Source organism: Sinohyriopsis cumingii, chromosome 10, assembly GCF_028554795.1.
Source record: "Sinohyriopsis cumingii isolate HCF-2022 chromosome 10, ASM2855479v2, whole genome shotgun sequence".
Classification (NCBI taxonomy): Eukaryota; Metazoa; Mollusca; class Bivalvia; order Unionida; family Unionidae; genus Sinohyriopsis; species Sinohyriopsis cumingii.
Window position 1 is genome coordinate 96344141 of NC_142970.1, and position 23359 is coordinate 96367499.

A 23359-nucleotide genomic window follows, 5' to 3' on the forward strand; every position below is an offset into this window, starting at 1 on the left:
TGACAGCCGGAGGGCAAGGATTCTCTCAGTACCTGATGATGGAAGTTCAATGAAGGCGATTAGCGTGTTCTTGACGGCAAAGCCTACACCATGCTGCCTAGGTTCATCCAAGGGCTTCCCCTGCCAAAAGAATGTGTAATTGGTTTCCCTGATGGTGCCGCTGTCAGCCAGTCGGGTCTCCTGGAGGCAGGCAATGTCGATCTTCAGTCGGGAGAGTTCTCTGTCAATGACGGCAGTCTTTCGTGCATCGTCGATCTGCTGTAGGTCAGTGGTCAATCCAGGACACATGGTCCTGATGTTCCAGGTTGTAAAACGAAGAGTTGGAGTCTTTTTATTTCTTCTTTTAGTCTTTCCTGGTGCAGAGTTTTGTGGCCACTTGTCGAGATGGTTCTCTAAGCTCCACGCACCCAGTGAAGCAGGCAGGCCATGGCGGGTAGCACCTTACTGACTGGGGGCTGCCCAGCTTGAGGCGGGCGGTAGCTGTCCAGTGAGACCTGATGATCTCTCCCACCGTCAGAAGTAACCCCTGGCGCCAAGCTCTACGCCAATCGAGCTTTGACTTAGAACCGGTAAACTGCTACTTCTCGTGTTGTGCCGACGCCGTACGACGACGCTGGAGTGTCCTCTCCAGTGGAGCTATGAAGCCTGGGCAGGGTGGTATGGAGAATCAGCTGTTGCCCATGCAGAAGATCCCCCCTCTCCAATCAGCTGGTGTGCCCAAGGGAACGACGAATGCTGATACAGCTTGGCACCAACGGCGTCGCAGGAGTTGCCGGAATGACGTTGAAGTCAATGTCATACCGCGTTAGGGACTCCATCTCCGGATTTTCTGTCGGAGTTTACTCCCTTAGCCTTTCCCATGAGTGGGTATAGCCACAAGGCAGCAGAGGTTTGGAATCGGAGTTTTCCTTCTCCTAGATGAGCTACCATCTACCCGAAGCAACTGGTTTTAAGGCGCCAGTGGGCCGCCTTCACCCCTTCTCCTGTTAGTAGAAAACATGGTCTGCCGGGCTTCAAATCTAAGCCACTCGCGAAGGCCAGGAGCTGGATTTTAGTTGACAGAGGCAGTAAGAGACGCAGACCGTATGGGACATTTTGGAGGATTGGGGCGCTTGTCTCCCACTCCCACCCCGGGCAATGTCAACCTTAGACCACAATAATGCATTTAATATGTGACAATATATGTGCCTCGTAACCGACAAATTTAACTTATAGTGTCGACAGGCTATTACAACTATGTATCATTGATATTATGAACACTGTAGAAGGATCCCAAGGAAAGTGTAAACATACCGTTACGACGAACCATATTCCTGCAGGTTACTTGGTGCAAGTTCAGTTTTAAGGTTTTCGTCAAACCCAAATTGTTTTTCTCTCTCACTCCATATTTCTGCGTATGTTGCCCCTTATGCACGATAAGGGAAAAACGAAGCGATTGCGATGGAATTGTGTACCATGTTAAATTCATCTAAAAAATGGGGCCATTAATACTTTTTATCTTCATTTTCGTACGTCATTATTGATTAATGAGTGGAAATTCATCATTGATCTATGGGTCTTCAGTTGAAAAAGTGTTTATATATTCGTAATATTGTGCTATGGGAAGAGCAAAGTTTGATATACCAATATTATTGGTATATCAATTTGCTTTATACGAACACTTCAAAAGCCATGTTATGCCATGTCATTTTTAATATAATATTTTAATATAATGTAGTGACGTTTGTCTGATTCAATCATATTTATTTTAATTCATTGTTTGTTTGTCAGCTTTAATCATTTATTTTTTATTTTACATGCTATTATAATATAATCTTGTTTACGTGATTCGGAATTGTTTTCAGAAAATATGAGGGGCCCGGAGCGGCCAAGTGGTCTAAAGCGCTCTCCGTTACGGATCACTGCCATCTCACCTCTGTCTGCGAGGGTTCGAGTCTCGGATTCATCCAGTGTGGGTATGTGAGAAAGCTTGCCATTTGCTTCTCGAGGGCGGTGGTTATTTCTGGGGTTTTCCCGGGTTCTTCCTCCACCTTTAATACTGGCCGCCATGTATAGCCTATCGTGTGCTGAAAAATGGCGTTAAAACCACCACCACCACCACCTACAACAACATCAGAAAATATGTTTGACCTAACTCTAATTGTAAATACCTAAGCCTGACCTGGTTCCCTGACTTAATCAAAAATTAGTAAAAGTCACGTGAACAAGTTTTTTTATTATATATTATTCAACTTTTATTGTGGGAATAATAAGGGTGAGATTGATGCTGTGTTGAATACGTGACCTTCGATTTGTAAATAGTTTTTAGTGAAGTAAGCAACATTTTTTTTTATTCTCGGAGTAAAATGATTGGTTTTTGTCAAGGTCATACTGGAACTAAGGGATTTTTATATATAAACATGATCACGTAACCCTCTATTTCGCAATTCGGGCATTTCCGAACTTGCGCATAACTTAGTTTTAAAAGTGATACTTAGAGAGATCGAGATATCTCTCAGTCTGGGCTTAAAACACTTGATGTCAAGGTGTTCTTTTGTTGTCAGTTTGGAGTTATTTTAATGTTTATTCGAATTATATGGATTCAGAAGGATTAATTCTTTTTTTTCCACCTGGAGATATATGTGTGCTCACACATAATTCTTGAACAAAGACATTTCTTAAAATTTTTATTCGGATTTCCAACACCGGAGTGTTCTTTCTTGTGTTTCTACTAGGAACTGTAGACAATCACAATATACAGGATGCAGCATACGTCATCGCTTTCCATATTAGATTCTTCGTCGGAACTCGAACTTAAATTTATTAGAACATTTCATTATTAGGGCTTCTAAAATTTTATTCGTGGATTATTCTTGGATTATTTTTGGATTTGATTCTTAAAACCGTAAGTTCTTATATTTTCATTTTTACAGAGATTTTCCAGGGAAATAAATGATTTGTTAAATTTTTCAAAGCTTGTTTTTTTTTCACTCTATCGTTTGTTACTGTTTATTCGAGCCTAAACACGTAACATAAGAATATACATACATCACGCATATATTGAGGTATCGCCCCTCCCCCCCATACCAAGTAATGAATAAACCACCAGGCACTGATTATTGAGGCTATGGAAAGGTATTTGAAAACAAAACCCATTTAATTTTCATCAATTTCATGCATTTTCCCTTGAATAAAATAAATATAACATGGTGAAATAATTTTAATCCCTTTACTAGTTATTAGTATAAAAATCTTCCATTGTCCTGACGAATGTTTACAAGCACGAATTCCACTAATGAATACGATAATAAATATCATTTATAGAATGGCGTATTGTTGTTGTTGCGTGCAACGCCATTTTTCAGCACACGATAGGCTATGCATGGCGGCCAGTTTTAATGGTGGAGGAAGAACCCTGGAAAACCCCGGGAAGAACCACCGACCCACGAGAAGCTACTGGCAAGCTTTCTCACATACCCACATTGGCCGAATCCTAGACTCGAATCCATGAAGACAGAGGTGAGATGGCAGTGATCCGTAACAGACAGCGCTTTAGCCCACTCGGCCACTCGGGGCCCCAGAATGGCGTATTATGTATGTCCCCTAACCACTTTCCGCACTTGGAATTTATTAGCGTGTTAACGTTATTGGTTGCCTTCACCTTATCTTAATTCCTGATAAAGCTTCACGCTTCGCCCATCTCGACACTGATGCAAGCTTTGATTTTCTTACCCACCCAAGATAACATTTTCCGCACATATCTCTGACTGTTGTAATAAAAGATAACATGGATTCTAAGAGGTTTTCGGCGTCTAATATTGATTTCTCTGGAATGCTTGGAACCATTAGCACACACGTGCTTTCAGATTTATTTATAAATATTGATTCGTGATAATTCTCTCAACGACAAGCTGCTAATCTCACTTTGTGGACACACACACACACACACACACACACACATTCGCGAAGCTAGCGGGATGCAATCGTTGGTAAAGTATGAGATCAAGTGCATGGCGCTTAGGTAGATACATAATTATAAAATGTTTTTTTAAAGTTTTATTTATTTGTTCAGTTAATTGTTGGATGTTGTGGGGAGTAGAATAGAGAAGAAACTGGATAAATAATGCAATATTCACCGACACTTCCTTTAGTGGTATAATCAGTATGGTGAATTTGTGACATGTTTTCATTGTCAAAATGAACACATGCATCATGTTTGTTTTATCAGCTACGCCGAAATGGCTTGCTATCTTTTTTTATGTGCATAACGCACTCCCATTTGCGAGTAACGTAGACCGACATGTGGGACATATTGGAGTCCACTCTGTTCGTATGAATTAAAAAGTAGGTCCAGAACATCTTGTATCATCATGCGCCGGGAAATCCGAGTCTACGTTGTTCGCAGTTGTAAGCAAAGATAGGTGTGCTAAAATCTGTAACTGACAAAGTCAGCAAATATTATGAAATAAAGGGAATCTGATCATAAGAAACTGGTGTTGTCGGTGTGTGTGATTTAGATTTTTAACGTAGCTTAAAAACAACTCAGTCATATCGCTACGATGTCTACAGTGTGGTAGTTTACAGTGATCATGCCGCACACATGAAGCATGATGTCCCACCCAGTCACATTATCCTAACACCAAGCCGGCCAGTCTTAACACTAACCATCTGGTGGATATCGCAGACCAACGATATGTAATTGTTTGAAATATACGTTTTATTTTATAAAATTGAAATACAATGTTGAAGACAGCTCACATTCCAAGTGCATACGGTACTGGACTTTACTAACGCTCACACTGAAGCAAATGGGGGGGAGGGATCTTAATCTCACCCTAAAGCAAATTTGGGTTTGGGTATTTAGCTCTAGCTATGCGAAATTTAGTCATTGAGAGACTATCCAATCCGTTCAACGATATATTACGCTATGGAGATTTCGTTAGCCCCAGAAATCCGATTTCGAGCAACGATATCGTACACAAAAACACCACAAAAAAACAAACAAAAAAACAAACAAACACAACAACATGAATATGAATCGTAGGCTCGTGATATTTAATATTCGAACAGATTACCTCACCTACATCTACTCACGCGCCCCACCTACCCTTCCACTTGATTTCTGTAATAGTTTCATTCCTTCGAAAGCATGCAATAAATTTGATATATGACAGCCTTTAAGCTTACTGGAAAGCTGCTTGTTACTATCTTTCTACCTTCTGTCTTCTTGGGATGAAATGCCATGGTACGAAACAATCAAACAAAAATCCCCCCTTTTTAAATTGATATTTTCTCCAATATGAATTCGGATTGTAAATTACTTATTTTAATAAACATTATTTAACATTGCTTTCTCATTGTGTGTAATTGAAAGACTCTTTAGATTTTGCCTTCAAAAATATACCAGCTTTCTGGTAAAATTACTGTATCACATGATCGTATAATTTTGGATTAAAATTCACTACGAGAAACTTATATCTAAAGATAAATCACAGCACAAAACGATAATGAAATTCAAACTTAAGTTACTCAATTAGTGGTAACACTTCTGGTAATATGAACAACAATTTGGGTTTTCAGTGGACTGAACTGACCAGAGGCGTAGCGGGGGGGGGGGGGGGGGAAGGGGGGTACATATGTCCCCGGTCGCCAAGGTACAGGGGCGCCAAAATGAGGCTTACAACGTTACATTATAATAAGTAAACAAGGATAATATTCAAAAATGTGATTAAACGGGGAGGGGGCTGGGGCGCCAATTTTATAGTTCGTCCACGGGTGCAAAATATCATAGCTACGCCTCTGGAACTGACGTAAATATACTTATGCTGTGATATGGGTAATCGTCCTTTATTCTTTATTTACTGTTTTAAAATTTGTTTCCAAGAGATATTTAATTTCTGACGTGAGTTATTTGCTTAACACATAACTATCACATTCACTGAAAGCTAGCAAAAACGTAACATTAGAAATTCGTTATATCGCTTAGAACTATATAGCAGTGACTGGCAAATGGTTCACTTTGTATTTTCGTATTATAGGACTCGAACATTTGGAGCAACATTTTGCAGTTTTGTTTTGTAATATAACCAGATCATTGCATTGCACCGGTACAATGTTCCTGTTATATTTTCACATTTTACGGTCTGCAAATTTTGAGCTGATCACGTGCTAAAACTTTAGCGTATGATAAGACTACGGGAGTGAAACTTTCTAATAGCCACGTGGAGGGAAATCTCATAACATTAAGAAACTTGACTCATATATTGCTCTATGTTGTAAATAGAACAGTCATAGAGTTATTGTGTAGGTATGCATAAAATTCACTTCAGGATTCAGCGAGGGACATATCAATTAAATGTATGTTGTCTTGGGACACCCTAGAATGGCTTATTTGATTATAAGATTTATTTGAGAAATTCTTTATTTAGATGACGTAACAGAAACAGTTACGTGACAGTGGTATCAGAGACAGAGTAACTTAAGATAGTGACCTAGACTCCGTAACCTAAATTTCTGTTGTCAAGAAATACTCACTAATGGTAATGACATTCCTTATCTGCAATATGGATTAGTTTAAGAAATGGCTTATTTAGACGACATAACATTAGCAGCCATTCAGATATATTATCTGAGATCATATGATTAAAGTTCCTAATTTGGAACTCGTAACCGAAATGTCTGAGCCGCAGAGACGCTCAAGAACAGCTGCCCCTTCAAACATTATTTGATGTATGGATTTGTTCTAGAAATGCTCTATTTAAATGACGTAATGCAGCAGTGCAATGGTTGTGTAATAAATAAAACAGGTTTATTTTTGCCTCAAGATTGTGTCAAAAGTAATTCTTTCTAATTTGAATTTTAAAAATGTTTTAAGGGGACCCAGGTTCTGAAATTCTTTAATGTCCGCATTTAATTATGTAAGTCTAACATCATTATCGTACACATTTAATGGTGTAAATTTTAAATCTTTAATGTACATATTTAATTGTGTAAATCTACAGACTCTGATGTATATATTTAATTATGTAAATATACAGATGGCTCCTTTAATGTACATATTTTGTTGTGTAAATGTAAAGTCCCTTTAATGTTCTCATTTACCTTTCTTCTAACTTCCCCTTTATTGATCAAACCATCCGTCTTTAAATGTACATCCTACTTGTAGCGTAAATATCTATATGAATCCCCCCTCCAGTACAGTATACAGCCTACTTGAAGCGTAAATATCTATATAAATCCCCCTTCCAGCACAGCATACAGCCTACTTGGAACGTAAATATCTATATATACCCCCTCCAATACAGTGTGCATCCTACTTGTAACGTTAATATCTATATATACCCCCTTCCAGCACAGTATACAACCTATTTGTAGCGTTAATATCCACATATACTCCCCTTAAAGTACAGTTTACGGCTTACCTGTAGTGTAAATGTCTATATATGCCCCCCCCCCCCTTAAAGTACAGTGTACGGCTTACCTGTAGTGTAAATGTCTATATATACCCCCTTAAAGTACAGTGTACAGCTTACCTGTAGTGTAAATGTCTATATATACCCCCCTTAAAGTATAGTGTACGGCTTACCTGTAGTGTAAATGTCTATATATATACCCCCTTAAAGTACACTGTACAGCTTACCTGTAGTGTAAATGTTTATATATACCCCCTTAAAGTACAGTGTACAGCTTTCATGTAGTGTAAATGTCTATATATACCCCCCTTAAAGTACAGTGTACAGCTTACCTGTAGTGTAAATGTCTATATATACCCCCCCTTAAAGTACAGTGTACGGCTTACCTGTAGTGTAAATGTCTATATATACCCCCTTGAAGCACAGTGTACAGCTTACCTGTAGTGTAAATGTCTATATACACCCTCTTAAAGTATAGTGTACAGCTTACCTGTAGTGCAAATGTATATATATACCCCTGTTATAAAGTACAGTGTACAGCTTACCTGTAGTGTAAATGTCTATATATACCGTTTCCTCTTCTAGTAAAATTATTAATGCAGAATCTTAAAAATCGAACAGAAGACACATGAGACAAAGATAAACGCACATACACATGCAGACCCAGACAAAGTTAACGTTAAAAATAATATATTTTCTTTCTTTTTGTTATTCTTTTTTTTGCTTTTTAATTTTATATTTTGCACTGTAGATAAACAAGCTTGGCCATAACGCTAGTTCGTGTTTTAGGAACGATGCTTATAAAGCCATACTGTACTCAGGTGGTGGATCGGGGTGGGGTGGGGTGGGGTGGGGCAGAAACAAGTTGACAAGGTCTCTGCGGCATATAACCCTTGATGGGGGCCTTCTGGGAGAAGCTTCCCCGACAATCCTGCGTTTAAGTGTTTTCAGAGCATAATTTTAACCTTATAACTGTAAGGAAAATTACCGGTTGCTTCACACTCATATTCGTTGGGACGAGTGAGGGGTAGCCTCACCCCACCCCAACCATCCCCCGACCAGCCCCTGGTACTGGAAATGATCGGAAATTTAAAGTTTTTTTTTTTAAATGGCAATGTTATTTACGCATTGTTTTGTATAAAACGATTGCTAGTTTAAACATATTTTGTGGACACATTAGGATACATTTGGATACATTAGGATACAATATGATTAGCACAAGTTCTAACAACTTAAATAGCCCTCGCCCTACATAATACAAATGTTACAACATATTGAACGTGAAAACATAATAATAATGAAAAATTATTGAAGAGAGAGAGAGAGAGAGAGAGTAGCATGATATCCCACCCAGTCACATTATCCTGACACCAGGCCGACTAGTCATAACACTAAACTCTTAATGCTGAGCGCCAAGCGAGGCAGCTGTTAATACCATTTTTATAAGTCTTTGGTATGACTAGGCCGGGGATCGAACCCACGACCTCCCGCATCCGAGGCGTACTCTCTAACAACTAGGCCACCGGAACGGTCGAGATCATGATCGAGAGATCAAGAGAGAGATCAAGAGAGAGAGAGAGACTTGAGTCAGTTACCGAAATCACCCGGTATCGGTTATATATTTGCATGTAAAATTCTGTATTTTACATTTGCATCGCCCTTTCCCCAAAGCAGTAAATCGAAGATAATAGTTGCAAATGGCATTGAGAGTAATTTTCTCATCTACTCACTTCATTGTCTACTATACTTGGGACAGAGCATGAAGAAATGCATGGTGGTTTCAATTCCACGGCAGAAACAAAAGGGGGTGTCAATAAGATGAACACGGTAAAAGCAACTTCTAATGAACTTTCTGTTCATAAAACCTGGCATTTTGCTAGATACGGTATTTGGACATAAACTCTTTTTCAAAGCACTGTAAAATATTCTATATTGTGTATGTTGCTATATCAGTCTTGTCCAGGCTACCTAACACTTTTATCACATGGAATGCTTGTTTTTAATAAATGATGTCTCAGTATTCTAATGTTAAATCATTACTTGATGTTAAAACTTTGGAAAGTCTCAGTAAACTGCGAACCATTTACAATTATTACAGGCAATACAGTCACAGGCACACACGCACGTACGCACGTACAGAACTTTAGCTTATTACGTATTATTTCAATGAAACATTTTGCTGACAATTTGTCACCAAAATAAATACACTTTTAAGGTAAATTTTGACAGAATTAGAGTAAAGGTTATATCCATTGTAAATGAATGCCAATGTGCTGACATGGTTGCTAGGAAATGGTCACGTGAATCGGTCGGGGCGTGGTTATCTCATGATTGGCCTAAGGGTACTTTAAGCTATATCGGCGAAGGTGGGGTCAATGACCCAAGCTGACTTGTTATTGTTCCTCTAAAACTTTCACTACTGTAGAATAAGCTTAGTTTGTTCATCAGGGTGATGCAGGACCAATAAGGTACAGTTTTTCAGGTATACTGTTCTTTATAGCTTTATTCCTTGAGAATTTAGTATTGCTTGAAATATATTGGATGGTAGTACTTAAACATTACTTGTAAACAAAAAGATAATGAGTTTCAAACGATGAAAAAATATTTACCTAATTTAAGTGGACATTTCGCAAGGTAAGTATATTTAGCATTAATTCTTTTTGACATTGTTTGTGCATACTGTTCTTTATATATATTGTACTGATATGAAAAGCCGAAAGCGTTTAATGCTGTTATTGCGCTGAAAGAAATAGTGCGAATATGAAACCCGCAGCGAATTGTTTCATCAATTTTATTACTTCGTTGGTTTAGTTGTAAATTTCATTATAATAAACACTGGAAGGATGATGAATTGATCATATTGTCTGTTGTTTTGCTACTGGATAGGCCTAACTTGACTGACATGGTACACAATGGAACCGGTATTGTAAACCAAGAGAAGATTCTCTGAATTGGGAGATGGCAAATGGTAGATACTGGTTCTTTGTCGGTCAATTAGTTGTTGTTACATACAAGGAACTGATATTACATGTTTCATGTTTGTTTCAAACAGTTCATTGTATTCTGATCGTAAATCGTGATAAATCTCAATTGATTCCGTAGTGTATTTCGCAAGAAATCTCAGTCTATTCCATAGTGTAAAATAGTGAGAAATCAGTATATTCCATAGTGTAAAATGGTAGCAAATGTAAGTTGATTCCGTATTGTAAACCGTGAGAAATCTCAGTAGATTCCGTATTGTCAACCGTGAGAAATCTCAGTTGATTCCATAGAGTAAACCGTGAGAAATGTCAGTAGATTCCGTATTGCCAACCGTGAGAAATCTCAGTTGATTCCTTAGTGCAAACCGTGAGAAATCTCAGATTATTCTGTAGTGCAAACCGTTAGAAATCTCAGCTGATTCCGTAGTGTAACCGTGAGAAATCTCAGTTGATTCCGTAGTGAAAACAGTGAGAAATCTCAGTTGATTACGTAATGTTCACTTTGTTAATTGTTGTGCCACTTGGATGTGAGTGGTGATAGTAGCTCAGCTGTAGCATAAGAAACTTTTAATTCAAAAGGATGGATGTTTACCTTTCACATCTGAATATTTTGTTTTTTTTAAAGTTATTTTTTAATTACAATTTACCACTCATTTTCGCCTGTCTGAAGTTTGTTTCCTCCGTGATATTTGTAAAACAATTCTCGAATAAAATATGAATTTTACTTTCCAAGAGAGAAATAGTTATGGCTTTATTGTTTGCTGTTGAAATAATTCCGAAAATCTGCTTGCAAGTGAGAGGAACACATATCACAAAACTCGATATATACAGTTATATCAATGATTGCATGAATTCATTGCCTTAAGATCGCTGTTTAGAAGGGAAAAAAAAATCACTGAATTGAGAATTCCGTTCTATACCCAATGATATCTAATGGAGAATCTAAATATTTTTCTTGCTTACGTATGTGAAAAACTATTTAAAAATACATAAAGAAAATCGTACGTTTAACCATGAATTTGACTTTCATTCACATATGTGAAATTTAATCTTTCAGTACTCGTTTACTGCTTAAAACAAAAATTGTACTGATGTAACATAGAATTTAATTTAAAATTAACGTTTGAAAATTATTTCACGTATGCTAACAAGAAATCCAATTATGTGAATAATGAATTTTACAGATGTTATTGACAGTTTCGTGTATATAAAAGGCAACTTTAATTATGCATACAAAAGTCATGTAAATTTCAAATACACATAAACGAATATGAAAGCATTTGCTTTACATGTATGAAATAGTTTTGTTTTATTTCACAAATTAAAGAAATTTAATTGATATTCGATAGATTCACATACTTAAAATTTTTAGGACAGAATCTGACAATGTTTTCATCGGCTTCATAAAATAGACAACATATTGGTCCGGTACTAACACCTATCGTATTACACTCGGTATGACATTTTGGTTATAACTATGTTACATCTTATTACTCTCAGTATGACATTTTGGTTATAACTATGTTACATCTTATTACTCTCAGCATGACATTTTGGTTATAACTATGTTACATCGTATTACACTCGGTATGACATTTTGGTTATAACTATGTTACATCTTATTACTCTCAGTATAACATTTTGGTTATAACTATGTTACATCTTATTACTCTCAGCATGACATTTTGGTTATAACTATGTTACATCTTATTACTCTCAGCATGACATTTTGGTTATAACTATGTTACATCGTATTACACTCGGTATGACATTTTGGTTATAACTATGTTACATCGTATTACACTCGGTATGACATTTTGGTTATAACTATGTTACATCTTATTACTCTCAGTATGACATTTTGGTTATAACTATGTTACATCTTATTACACTCCGTATGAAATTTTGGTTATAACTATGTTACATCTTATTACTCTCAATATGACATTTTGGTTATAACTATGTTACATCGTATTATACTCGGTATGACATTTTGGTTATAACTATGTTACATCGTATTATACTCAGTATGACATTTTGGTTATGACTATGTTACATCTTATTACTCTCAGTATGACATTTTGGTTATAACTATGTTACATCGTATTATACTCAGTATGACATTTTGGTTATGACTATGTTACATCTTATTACTCTCAGTATGACATTTTGGTTATAACTATGTTACATCGTATTATACTCAGTATGAGATTTTGGTTATGACTATGTTACATCTTATTACTCTCAGTATGACATTTTGGTTATAACTATGTTACATCGTATTACACTCGGTATGACATTTTGGTTATAACTATGTTACATCGTATTATACTTGGTATGACATTTTGGTTATAACTATGTTACATCGTATTACACTCGGTATGACATTTTGGTTAATAGTATGTTACATCGTATTACACACGGTATGATATTTTGGTTACTACTATTTTTACATCGTATTACATTTGGTATGACTTTCTGGTTAAGACTATGTTACATTTTATTACACTCGGTGTGACAATTTGGTTAATACTAAAGTACATCGTATTACACTCGATACGACTTTTATCTCTAGAGAACAAAACAAGCTTAGATGTTGAAATATTATGTACCATATTTAAATGGTCATATTGTATGGTAAGTCGTTTTAGAATTAATTCCTTTTATGTAGTCTATCTGTACATACTGTTCTCTTAATATGTTGCATCAATTACGAAAGCCCATGGGTACTACCTTTTTACCATTGCATGATACAATTCTACTCGCTTATTGCATTTCATAACATGTACTGTGCTTGATTTCTCAAGGAGTGACGTCTCCCATGGTTACGGTAATTGTTACAATGTACTCATAGTTTCATAATATAAATACAATATTGTATCCAACACTGTACACATGTGCATTAAATAATCTTTTTATATACGTTGATTAAGAATTTGTAGAACACTTTGCCACATCCGTAGACTTGATTTTGTTTGTTGGTAAGGAATGTCTTAAACGAACTGCCATACATTTTGTTATGCCTGGAAGAGGTGGCACAATATCACCGGTACGTGTGGATTTGGTTGACAACACTAATGAGTCTGAGTATGATGATTAATTTCATAACATTTTTCATACATTACTACTACTACTACTGCTGCTTCTGCTACTACTACTACTACTACTACTTTATACAGGATTCCAGGTGCAAGCCCCGCTGCAACCATGTGCAGATTTGCTATCGCTTTCTAGGTCTCTTATCTATGCTAGTAAGTCTCTTCAGTGTGTCAAAAGAAATTACCAATAATACAGTGATCAATTTCATGAGGTAGAAATGCTATGGATCAAAATTTAAGCGAGTACAGGTTTGAGCCTTGTTCACATTGGAAATAAAACAATTTTTTGTGTGTGATATAACTCTTCCTAATTGATATATTACTCACTGCTTGACTTTTAATACATGTGCGACCAGTTACATGCCATTTTGTTTATTCGATAAACTGTATATTGGCAAAGAAGAAACGTTATCTAAGTCTAATGCTCGTGGGCAGTGAATTTATTAAGATGTGACAAAATCGAGAACGGTGTGATTGTAAGTGACACTAAAGTGACACTTCAATCACAAGACCAGAGGTGTGCATTCCAGAAAACATAAGCGCGAAAGCTTAATTTTGAAGCTGAGAGAACTACACAAATGCTTAATGCAGTGTTTTGTACAGTAACAGGAGCGCCTTACCATTGAAAATGTAAAAAATACTTTTGTAAACAATTTTGTGGGCAACAATGTTCGTTTATGTTTGATAATTGGCCGAAAACAAAAGTCTTTTTCCACTAAAACATACTGAGGCAAACAACATTCAATACGCAGCTGATTACCTGGCGAATAGAGAGGATGAATGATTTTGGATTAAAAGCGAGTGAGTGGTTTATTGTGATGCCTGTAATTGATTATTGTTACACTTTTAGTAAGAATTTACATTTGAGCCCAAAATACAAATGTTAGATTTGCATTTTACTTTTGTTGTTGTTTTCTTTGTAGCTCTTTCATGTCGAGTTAACCATGACCGCCAAACGAGGATCAGACGACGATATTGTGAATTCTCCCCTAAGAATATGCAATGTGGAGCACACAGAACAAAAAGCGAAGATCATTTTCAACTTTCGTTCCAATTTATTTGTGTTAGTGGTATTTGTCGTAGGTCTGGCAGGTGGGATTCTAATTGGAATATACGGTTACTGTGGCAACAAGAGCAGTAACTCGTGTCAAGATAAGTCATACCAAAAAGCAAAGTTCGACGGTACGATACCGACTACAGCCCCTACAACCAATGTAGAACAATGTCCCAACAATAATCCAAACAATTACGCGCCCTACGAGTCCAGTCTCTTTGCGCCGTTGACCACAAAGGAAATGAAAGAGGTATCGGAAATTCTATGCCAGAAAAGATACATCACTACGATTGGCCAAACACCGACTTCATTAGTGGAAAACTTCATTGTATTTATGTATTTACATCCACCAAGAAAGGAAGACGCCATTAAATATCTTTACCATGATGGGATGAAGCCTGTACGCTATGCCATAGTACACATTCAGAGAGGGGCGATACAACTACCTGATATCATGGAGTATAAAGTGGGTCCCTTGGGGTCTCCTGGTGTAGCCACTGTGATTCCCTTGACTAGCCCTGGTGAGATCCACTTCAATAGCCGACCCTATGATATTGTGGAGGAGATAGCACTCAGGCATCTTCTACATAAGGACATGAAGGTCCTGGAGACTTTGATGAGGGAAAGCTTTGACGGTGCGACTTTCCCGGAGGATCTGTTCATAAACTACCAGACTGGTCCACCTGGCATGACGGCTACTGAGAGGGAAACACGGTAAGGGCTCATATAGTTTACACGATCATGATCAATGACGCTTTATTGTGTTATTGCACGGTTGTCTTCACAATGTTTATCATCTGAGTCAGGAAAAGTTATTGCATTTTTGCTGCATAATTTGTTTCATGGTCGGACGATGTAACCACGCTATACGATGCTTTTAGTAAGTATGATCCCTTGACGGTTCTTTGCTGACGATTAGCGTCGTACCGTTTATATTTATTATGCAAGTGATATGTTGTATTTTAATTAATAGTAATTAAGGAGACATGTGGACATGACCACAAGTGGAATTCATGAAGTGGCAAATTTGGGACTGTATAGCCCCAATGGAAATTTGAAATTAAAAGTTTATAGCCCCCGAATAATACAGCATTAAATACATTTTGTATGGCCTTCTGTAGGAATTTAAAATCAGTGGCTTATGTTCCCCAGTTGTATTTAATATTACATGTTTATGTCCCATAGAGGAATATACCATAATGGAACATTCCATGGTTTATGAAAATTAAACAGATTTAGTCAGATATGTATAACCTTTGCCAAGGACTAACCCTAATTATTCTACATTTATGCTCACTGAATATTCTGCCAAGAACATATTCTAACTCATCAACATCTGTTTCAAATGACTATCACCTACTTTGGCTAACCAGTATATATTCTGGTGATTGGAAAACACCTATTATAACTGATCAACACATTTGACTATTCAATGACTATTCTGACTGACCAACACCTACTGTGACTGTCCAAAACATTTTGAATAACTAACACCGACTTTAACTCCTCTACGTTTCAACATCAATAGCAAATTACACTGGTATTTTTTATGGCTGATTCTGTTCTAATTTTTCAAGGGTATTTTAGTGAACATTAAAGTAAGCATTGCTACACTTTGTGAAAAATAAACTCTTAAATTCTAAATTCGGCTTTGGATCTCGAGTGCTTTTAAGCGACCTGGATGAAGTACATTGTTGTTTTCATTCGCTGCTTTTATCATGTTACTCCAAGGCGATATGGAGGAACGCGACAGCGTATATTGCTAAACAGTGTAAAAACCATTCCGCGTAAAGTACAGCAAGAATGGCGTACAGTGCTGTTTCTGCTGTTAATGTCCACAACAGTTTTGATGAGCGCGGCAGAAGCAATGCTACATCCTGCGAGTCAACAAACTCTTAAATTCTATGTTTAGCGTAAAGCCTCGAGTACAAAAAATCAGAAAGCACAACATACATTGATATTTTAAATTGTTGGTTCTCTTCTAATTTACCACGGATATAAGACCTAAAGCATTGGTACACTTTGCGATAAGCAACGAATGAATTGAACGAGTTCACTATATTTATAATGGTTATTATTAGCAAGTAGAGCGATAGATACCTTCGGAACACAAGCGCAGAAAACGCAACGTATATACAACCGTGTAATCAATGCGTATATTTTAAATTTGTTTTATAGATTTATCATAGGATTCCGAGCAGTCGAAGATGGAGATGTGCTCAATTTTCTTCCCTTGAGTGGCACAGTTCATAATCCGGGGACGAACGTGTCAGAATGGTACCCGCACTCGTATTATTACCTTAACCAGGGTCCATACCGTACAGCATCTGATCTCATTGCTGCATACAACAACAACCTGATCCGAAAAGTCAGACTTCCTCAGGAATATCGCAGTAAGTTACGAAAAAATGTGTTTCCTCAAAGAGACCATTCTTTGCCGCTAAGGGAATATGCTGACCAACCAGGGGCAAGGTCTTACATGCCGAAAGGGCCACGATTCCGCATTAATGGTACCAGAGTCAACTGGATGGGCTGGAGCTTCCATATCAGTGGCGGACAGCTTAGGGGTCCGGCCCTTTTTGATATTAGGTTTAAGGGTAACCAGATAGCATACGAGCTTGCAGTGAACGATATATCTCTAGTATATGCCATGGACTCGTCCGGCCATAACAATATTATTTACATGGACGCTTCGTATGGTATAATGGGAGGCTATACACCTACTAGCATATTTCGTGACGTCGACTGCCCTAGTTATGCTGATGTGCTCAATACTTCATACTGGAATCCAGTGTACCAGAAAGCAAATGACATGAAATCAGTTTGTGTTTTCGAAGCGGATGGGGACGACGCTTTATGGCGCCATTTTAGTGCAAACTTTTCAGGTGGAATGAGGAACAGATATCTCGTTGTGCGCGTGCCCCTTGTCGTTGGCAACTATGACTACATTTTTGAATTCCAATTTTATCTTGACGGGAGATTATACACTAAGGGAAAAGCAACTGGCTACATTCTGACTAGCTTTTGGGATGAACACAATCCGAATGTTGGGGGAGAGAAAACTAGGGATGCTTTTGGCTATCGGGTGTCGCAGTACCAAACAGGACCTATTCACGATCATACGTTTGGATTTAAAGTTGACATGGATGTCATTGACTCCAATAACTCCTTTGAAACGATTCATTGGAAGGCCGGTAACATATACAACGCTTTAAGGACTCAGTCAAACATTACACAGGTTCCTCCATACTTTATCTATAACGAAACCAGATACTTGGAATTCGAGACTATGCGGAAAGAGACGGGATGCCGACTAGACTATAATAATCAGAAATTGTTTGTCGTGGTCAATGAAAACAAGAGGAACAGATGGGGAGTCAAGAGAGGCTATCGAATAGTCCCTCTCGCTACTGGTAAGAATGGTTTTGAAACTGTAGTATTTCTGAAAGCAGCTTCCACGTGTATTTATTTGCAGTGCACACACAATTTTTATCATAAGATCAAATTTATATCGAAACAGAAACACCTTGTGACAACCTTAAATATGAAATGTTTGCTTCCATATTGTTAAGCTTCCATTTTAGATTAAAACCGAACCTTTTAAAATCTTGTTAAAGACAAGACATCATTATTCAAGCAATATTTTAATGGAGGTAGAGAGGGACCTATTATTATTAACGATTTTATTGCAATGGCTTGAGACTTTACGTAGCTCCATAAACGTATTGTGTTTTGGCAGACAGAAGCAAAGCTATGCGACGTGCTCATATAGACCATATGGATGCATCTATTTGAAGTTATTAAAGTTTATCAAGAAAAAAGATCTGTATGGAAAAGTTTAAGACATGTTAAAACCTTTCTCTTTAGGGATATTTTTAAAACATCGAAATGATGAATTAATGGATAGTTTGACTATCTTTGCTTAAGAATGTGTATGTATCCTCATCACGTTCGTTTTTATACTAGTTTGCTTTTGGTTTCCGATAGAGGTCTGGGACAGGCTGGGATGCGTTGTCAGTCAAGAATTCTTGTCTACAATTAATAATTTGCTTCAATCATCTTAGTTTTATCTGTGATGTTTTTATCCTGGTAGGATTGGAATTATTGTATTAATATTAAGCGCTGTTGTAGAGATAAAACAATAGACAGAATCGAAAAGATCAAAGGATTCTAAGTTTATTTGCTTTTTTTGGTAATGAGAATGCTTACTTCAGTTTGCATCTTTATTCTATAAATTTCATCATTACTAAGTGAGGATCCGTTCTTCTGAATATTTTATTTCACTTCAAAGAGCAGATAAGAAAGTCCAATACGCAAATTGAGAGCGAAATAAGGTATTCTTTGACAAGATATTAATTTTTGTCAACCACTTTGCTGAGTTGTTCACATTATAATATCATTTTGGGAAGCATAATTTAGACCAGTTATATACTATTATAAACTCTCTTACTACCACAGTCACACCAAGAATCTATTTATTTGTTTCAGGCGCCCAGTCTCTTTCGGAAGAACATCCTGCCATGAAAGCCCTGTCATTTACCAAGTATCACATGACCGTCACCAAGCGGAAAGAGGAAGAGATGTACCTTAGTTCCATCTATGACATCAACCGGATGGACAGTCCTAAAGGTCACCTTGACCTTATGCTGGATAACGAATCCATTGTCAACGAGGACATCGTCAATTGGATTACCGTTGGAGTCCTTCATGTCCCTACATCAGAGGATTTCCCAATGACGCCAAGTATTGAGACCGGCTTCCTGTTAAAGCCATTTAATTTTTTTGACAAAACCGCCACGTTTGACATGCCGCAGTACTTTGAAGAGCAGGGCACCACTAATGTGGAACACGAGCCTGCTTTTGACACGTGCCTCGAGCCGAATAACGAACACTGAGAATATTTTGCCCCACTGAGTCTCTCAGCAAGACACGCAGTCTAGTCCTACCTACTCGAACGATTAAGCAAATGAACTTAGATGAGAGATACAAACATTACACAAAGAAGGAGAAGAAAAGTTTACATGAATTCTTACAGACAGAGTTTTCGAGAAATGCTGGAAATATTGTTTACTGTTTTGGAGAAATGCATATAAACTAGGTGTTAAAGATAGATAATTCGAACGAGGACCAACATATTACATGTAATTTTAATCATTCATATATATATATATATATATATATATATATATATATATATATATATATATATATATATATATATATATATATATATATATATATATATATATGACTATATTAAAAACCATGGTCAGACGTCATCCTTATGCAATACTTCAGCGCTCACTCATAATTATTTTAAAAGCTGTAGAACTGTGTAAGAAATGGTCGCACGTGTTTATGTTCTTAATTCATTTTCGTTTAAAATAATCCTTAATATGCGTGTACCAGAATACATGTGTGTATGTGTCTGTTTGTGCGAGTGAGAGTAATAGTTTTTAGTTTTTCTGTTCTGCAGTTTGCTTAGTCTTTTTTCAATCTCCACTCATCAGGGAGTAGTATAAAAGTGGAGATTTCTTGAGCAATTACTGGTGTGTGTGTGTGTGATTTAGATTTTTAACGTAGCTTTAACAATTTTCCAGTCATGTCGCTACGATGTCTGCAGTATGGCAGTTTAAAGTGATGTATAGCACTGGGACATCATGACGCCTAAATGTAGGATGTGGCGTGATACATGTAGCATGATGTCCCACCCAGTCACATTATCCTGACACCAGATCGACCAATCCTAACACTAACCTCTTAATGCTAAGCACCTAACGAGGCAGAGTTTAGTACCATTTTTTATATGACTAGGCCGGGGATCGAACCCACGACCTCCCGCATCCGGGGCGGACGCTCTAACCACTAGGCCACCGGAGCGGTCTGTTGGTTGTAGCAAATGTTTTAAATTTGCAAAGTGCCATAGAAAATCAGAAAAATGCAAACTTTGAAAGATGTTTCAGCCGCTTTATATTCAGTCTTTTTGTTCACAAACATAAAATTAAACTTCTCACGGCTTATTACTTCTACTACCTTGAATGCGGAATGAGCAAAACGACTATAGCTAGTTAAAAGAAACTTTTTCTCTTCTATATTACTACTGTCTCAATGACCAACAGCCGGTGTATGCTGTGTATAGGCAAATGAAAACAAAGTCACTAATTTTAGTGTTAAACATTAGGCGTATAAATGGATGAGAAAACAGTGTTTATTATCTTTTGAAGACGAACTCTATTTTTCTATGTTTGTTTAAAATAGAGCATATTTGTTGAATATGAATTTATTTGTTCTTTTTTCGAAAACGATGACATTCCCATTAATGTTCACACTATTCATATGCCGGTTTTGTTTGTAACGGCCCCCGTCCCTGTTCAGCGTCGGTTTGTGCGCAAGGATGTAAATCGATTCCTTAACCCACCCACCCCACCCCCGCTCGAACCAGGCGTGTTCTCCATCTAGGAGTTTTACAGAGTTCCAAGTTATAGTATGGCCAGGTAAAATAGTGTGGATGTGCCGTGATACCTGCCGCATATCTGGGACAATCTGTGAACATCGCTAACTATTCCTTCGAGAGATGCTGACAGGAGAGATCACATCAATCTGCTGATGAAGTCCTTAGCGTAAGGACGAAAGCTTCAGGTTAGCTTTCTCTATTTTTTGTATATGTAATTGAAAAGTTAAATACATTGTCAAATATGAATATTACTACACAGGTAAGCTTTCACCAAAGTATACTTACCTAGCTATTTCTGTTTATCAGAATTACATGGGTTCCAAACACTGATTCACAGCGAGAAATTGCATTGCATCTCTATATCACATTTTCAACAGAATTACGTTCCAGTTGAGAATTTACTGCAATTTGAAAAGAAATGAAGATATTGTTCCTTAACAAACAATGTCTAATCCTGAGTCTTCCTGAGGATTTCAATTAAAAGAATTTCATATTTTTGGAAATCATGATTCCAAACTATCAATGACAGAACCAAAACAGATGCAACTTGCTCCAGCGCCAGACCATCTAGTCACATTTACATCATACGGAATCTACCTGGCTAATAACTCCAGTACATTACATCAAGATAAGCAGAATAAAGTTGGATCGACAGAAAACCAAAATCACTCCATTCTAGACCAATTGGGAATGTATTTCCAAGGCGCAGATATTTTTTTACAATATTACTCTAATGAGATTTCATTTGCATACAAATAACTGAGTGCGTGATTCGCTACAAAGTTCAAAGGTCGCAGGGCGGGGCTATGTGTTCATGGATTTACTATGGAATCGAGCAGAAATTCAATTAATTTGCTTCTTGTAGTGCTCTTTTAATTATTCAGTATGTGATATAGCAGCAAACTTAGTATATAAATAAACGAGTTACTACATTTATATGGTTAAATATGAACATGTATTTTTCTGATCTATACTTCATAGTATATAAATAAACGAGTTACTACATTTAAATATGAGCACGTTTTGTTTTTCTTTCTGATCTATGCTTCACTCCTAACATCGCGTAATACAGCTCCGAAAAACTCGCTTATATTTCCCAAACAAATGCAGCAAACCATAATCCTTGTACATATTTAATTAAGTCCGTAACGGCTGACAAAATGTTCATCAAGAGTAAAAAACAACAAATTTCATTCTTTAATTAATATAATGGAGCTGACAAGGATTGAATGTCATTTTTTATAATTTGCAAAAGCATTGGAGTGCACAGAGCACAACGCTTTTCTGCAACAAACCTAATAAGACTGAGTGTTGAGCGAGTTGCTGTAGAGCTCATCACAGGCACTGTGACCAAGTTATGGATCAGTTGACGGAAGTAACAAATCTTTCAGAGATTTACCCCCACCACATCCTTGACCATAGGAGAGAATTCGGACAATACTAACAAGACAGTCTGGTTTGAATCACAAGTGAGTGACTTAATCAACAAGATAACGGAGATCACCGTTACGGATCACTGCCATCTCACCTCTGTCTGCATGGGTTCGAGTCTCGGGCTCGGCCAATGTGGGTACGTGAGAAAGCTTTCCAGTAGCTTCTCGTGGGTAGGTGATTCTTCTCAGGGTTTTCCCGGGTTCTTCCTGTACCATTTTTACTGGCCGCCATACATAGCCTATATTGTGCTGATTATGACATTAAACTCTGCAACAACAACGGAACTAATCGCTAGTCCTCATTACCTGTTACGGAGTGAGTGTATTATTGAGCTGGTTAAACATGCAATTTAAAAGCGTGAATTTAGAAAGAAAATAGTTGTTTGTAATTATGTTTTAATGTTTTAAATCTTAGAATATCTCTCTATATGTCTGTCTGTCTCCAACAGTAACAATATCTAAATTTTTATTTCCTGCATCATCTAATATCATTGAAGTTTTCATTTGTAAATAATATATTTTCTTACATGAATGTTTGCTCTCAACATGGAGTCGACGCTATTCAAATTTTTGTTTTAATTAACATTTATTTTTGTAAGTTTAAACGCTACAGAAGTGATCAATTTAGAATCGCAGATTGAAAACAAAAATGTCATAAAATTAGCATCCCTAAAGAAATCCATCATGTGTTATTTAAAGGAAAACCAGGATTGCACTTTAAGAAAAGGATCACTGAAGCAATTGAACAGTGTCCATGTATTTCTAGTAATATAAATTTCCGCCATTCTTCCGTGTAGATTTACAACAATATGTGTGTGTGTGTGTGTGTGTGTGTACATCTTTTTCCTAAACTCATTCGTCCGAGTGAGGTTTTAAAAATAATATATGTGTATTTCCCAGCATTAATCTCTTTACGTTTGTTCCAATGTTTGTATATTTACAATCATT

At 37.0% G+C, this 23359-nt stretch overlaps 1 protein-coding gene across 1 annotated transcript in view; it reads left to right on the forward strand.

Annotated features, from left to right (window-relative positions):
* The window catches only part of LOC149790616 (diamine oxidase [copper-containing]-like), a 69090-nt gene extending 47096 nt beyond the window's left edge, over positions 1–21994 (forward strand). The window contains exons 2-4 of the mRNA XM_089972728.1: positions 14394–15238; positions 16703–17937; positions 19013–21994. Coding sequence (XP_089828854.1) covers positions 14394–15238; positions 16703–17937; positions 19013–19419 — 2487 coding nt within the window. The 3' untranslated portion in view covers positions 19420–21994. The remainder of the gene's footprint in view (positions 1–14393; positions 15239–16702; positions 17938–19012) is intronic.
* The last annotated feature ends 1365 nt before the right edge of the window (positions 21995–23359 follow it).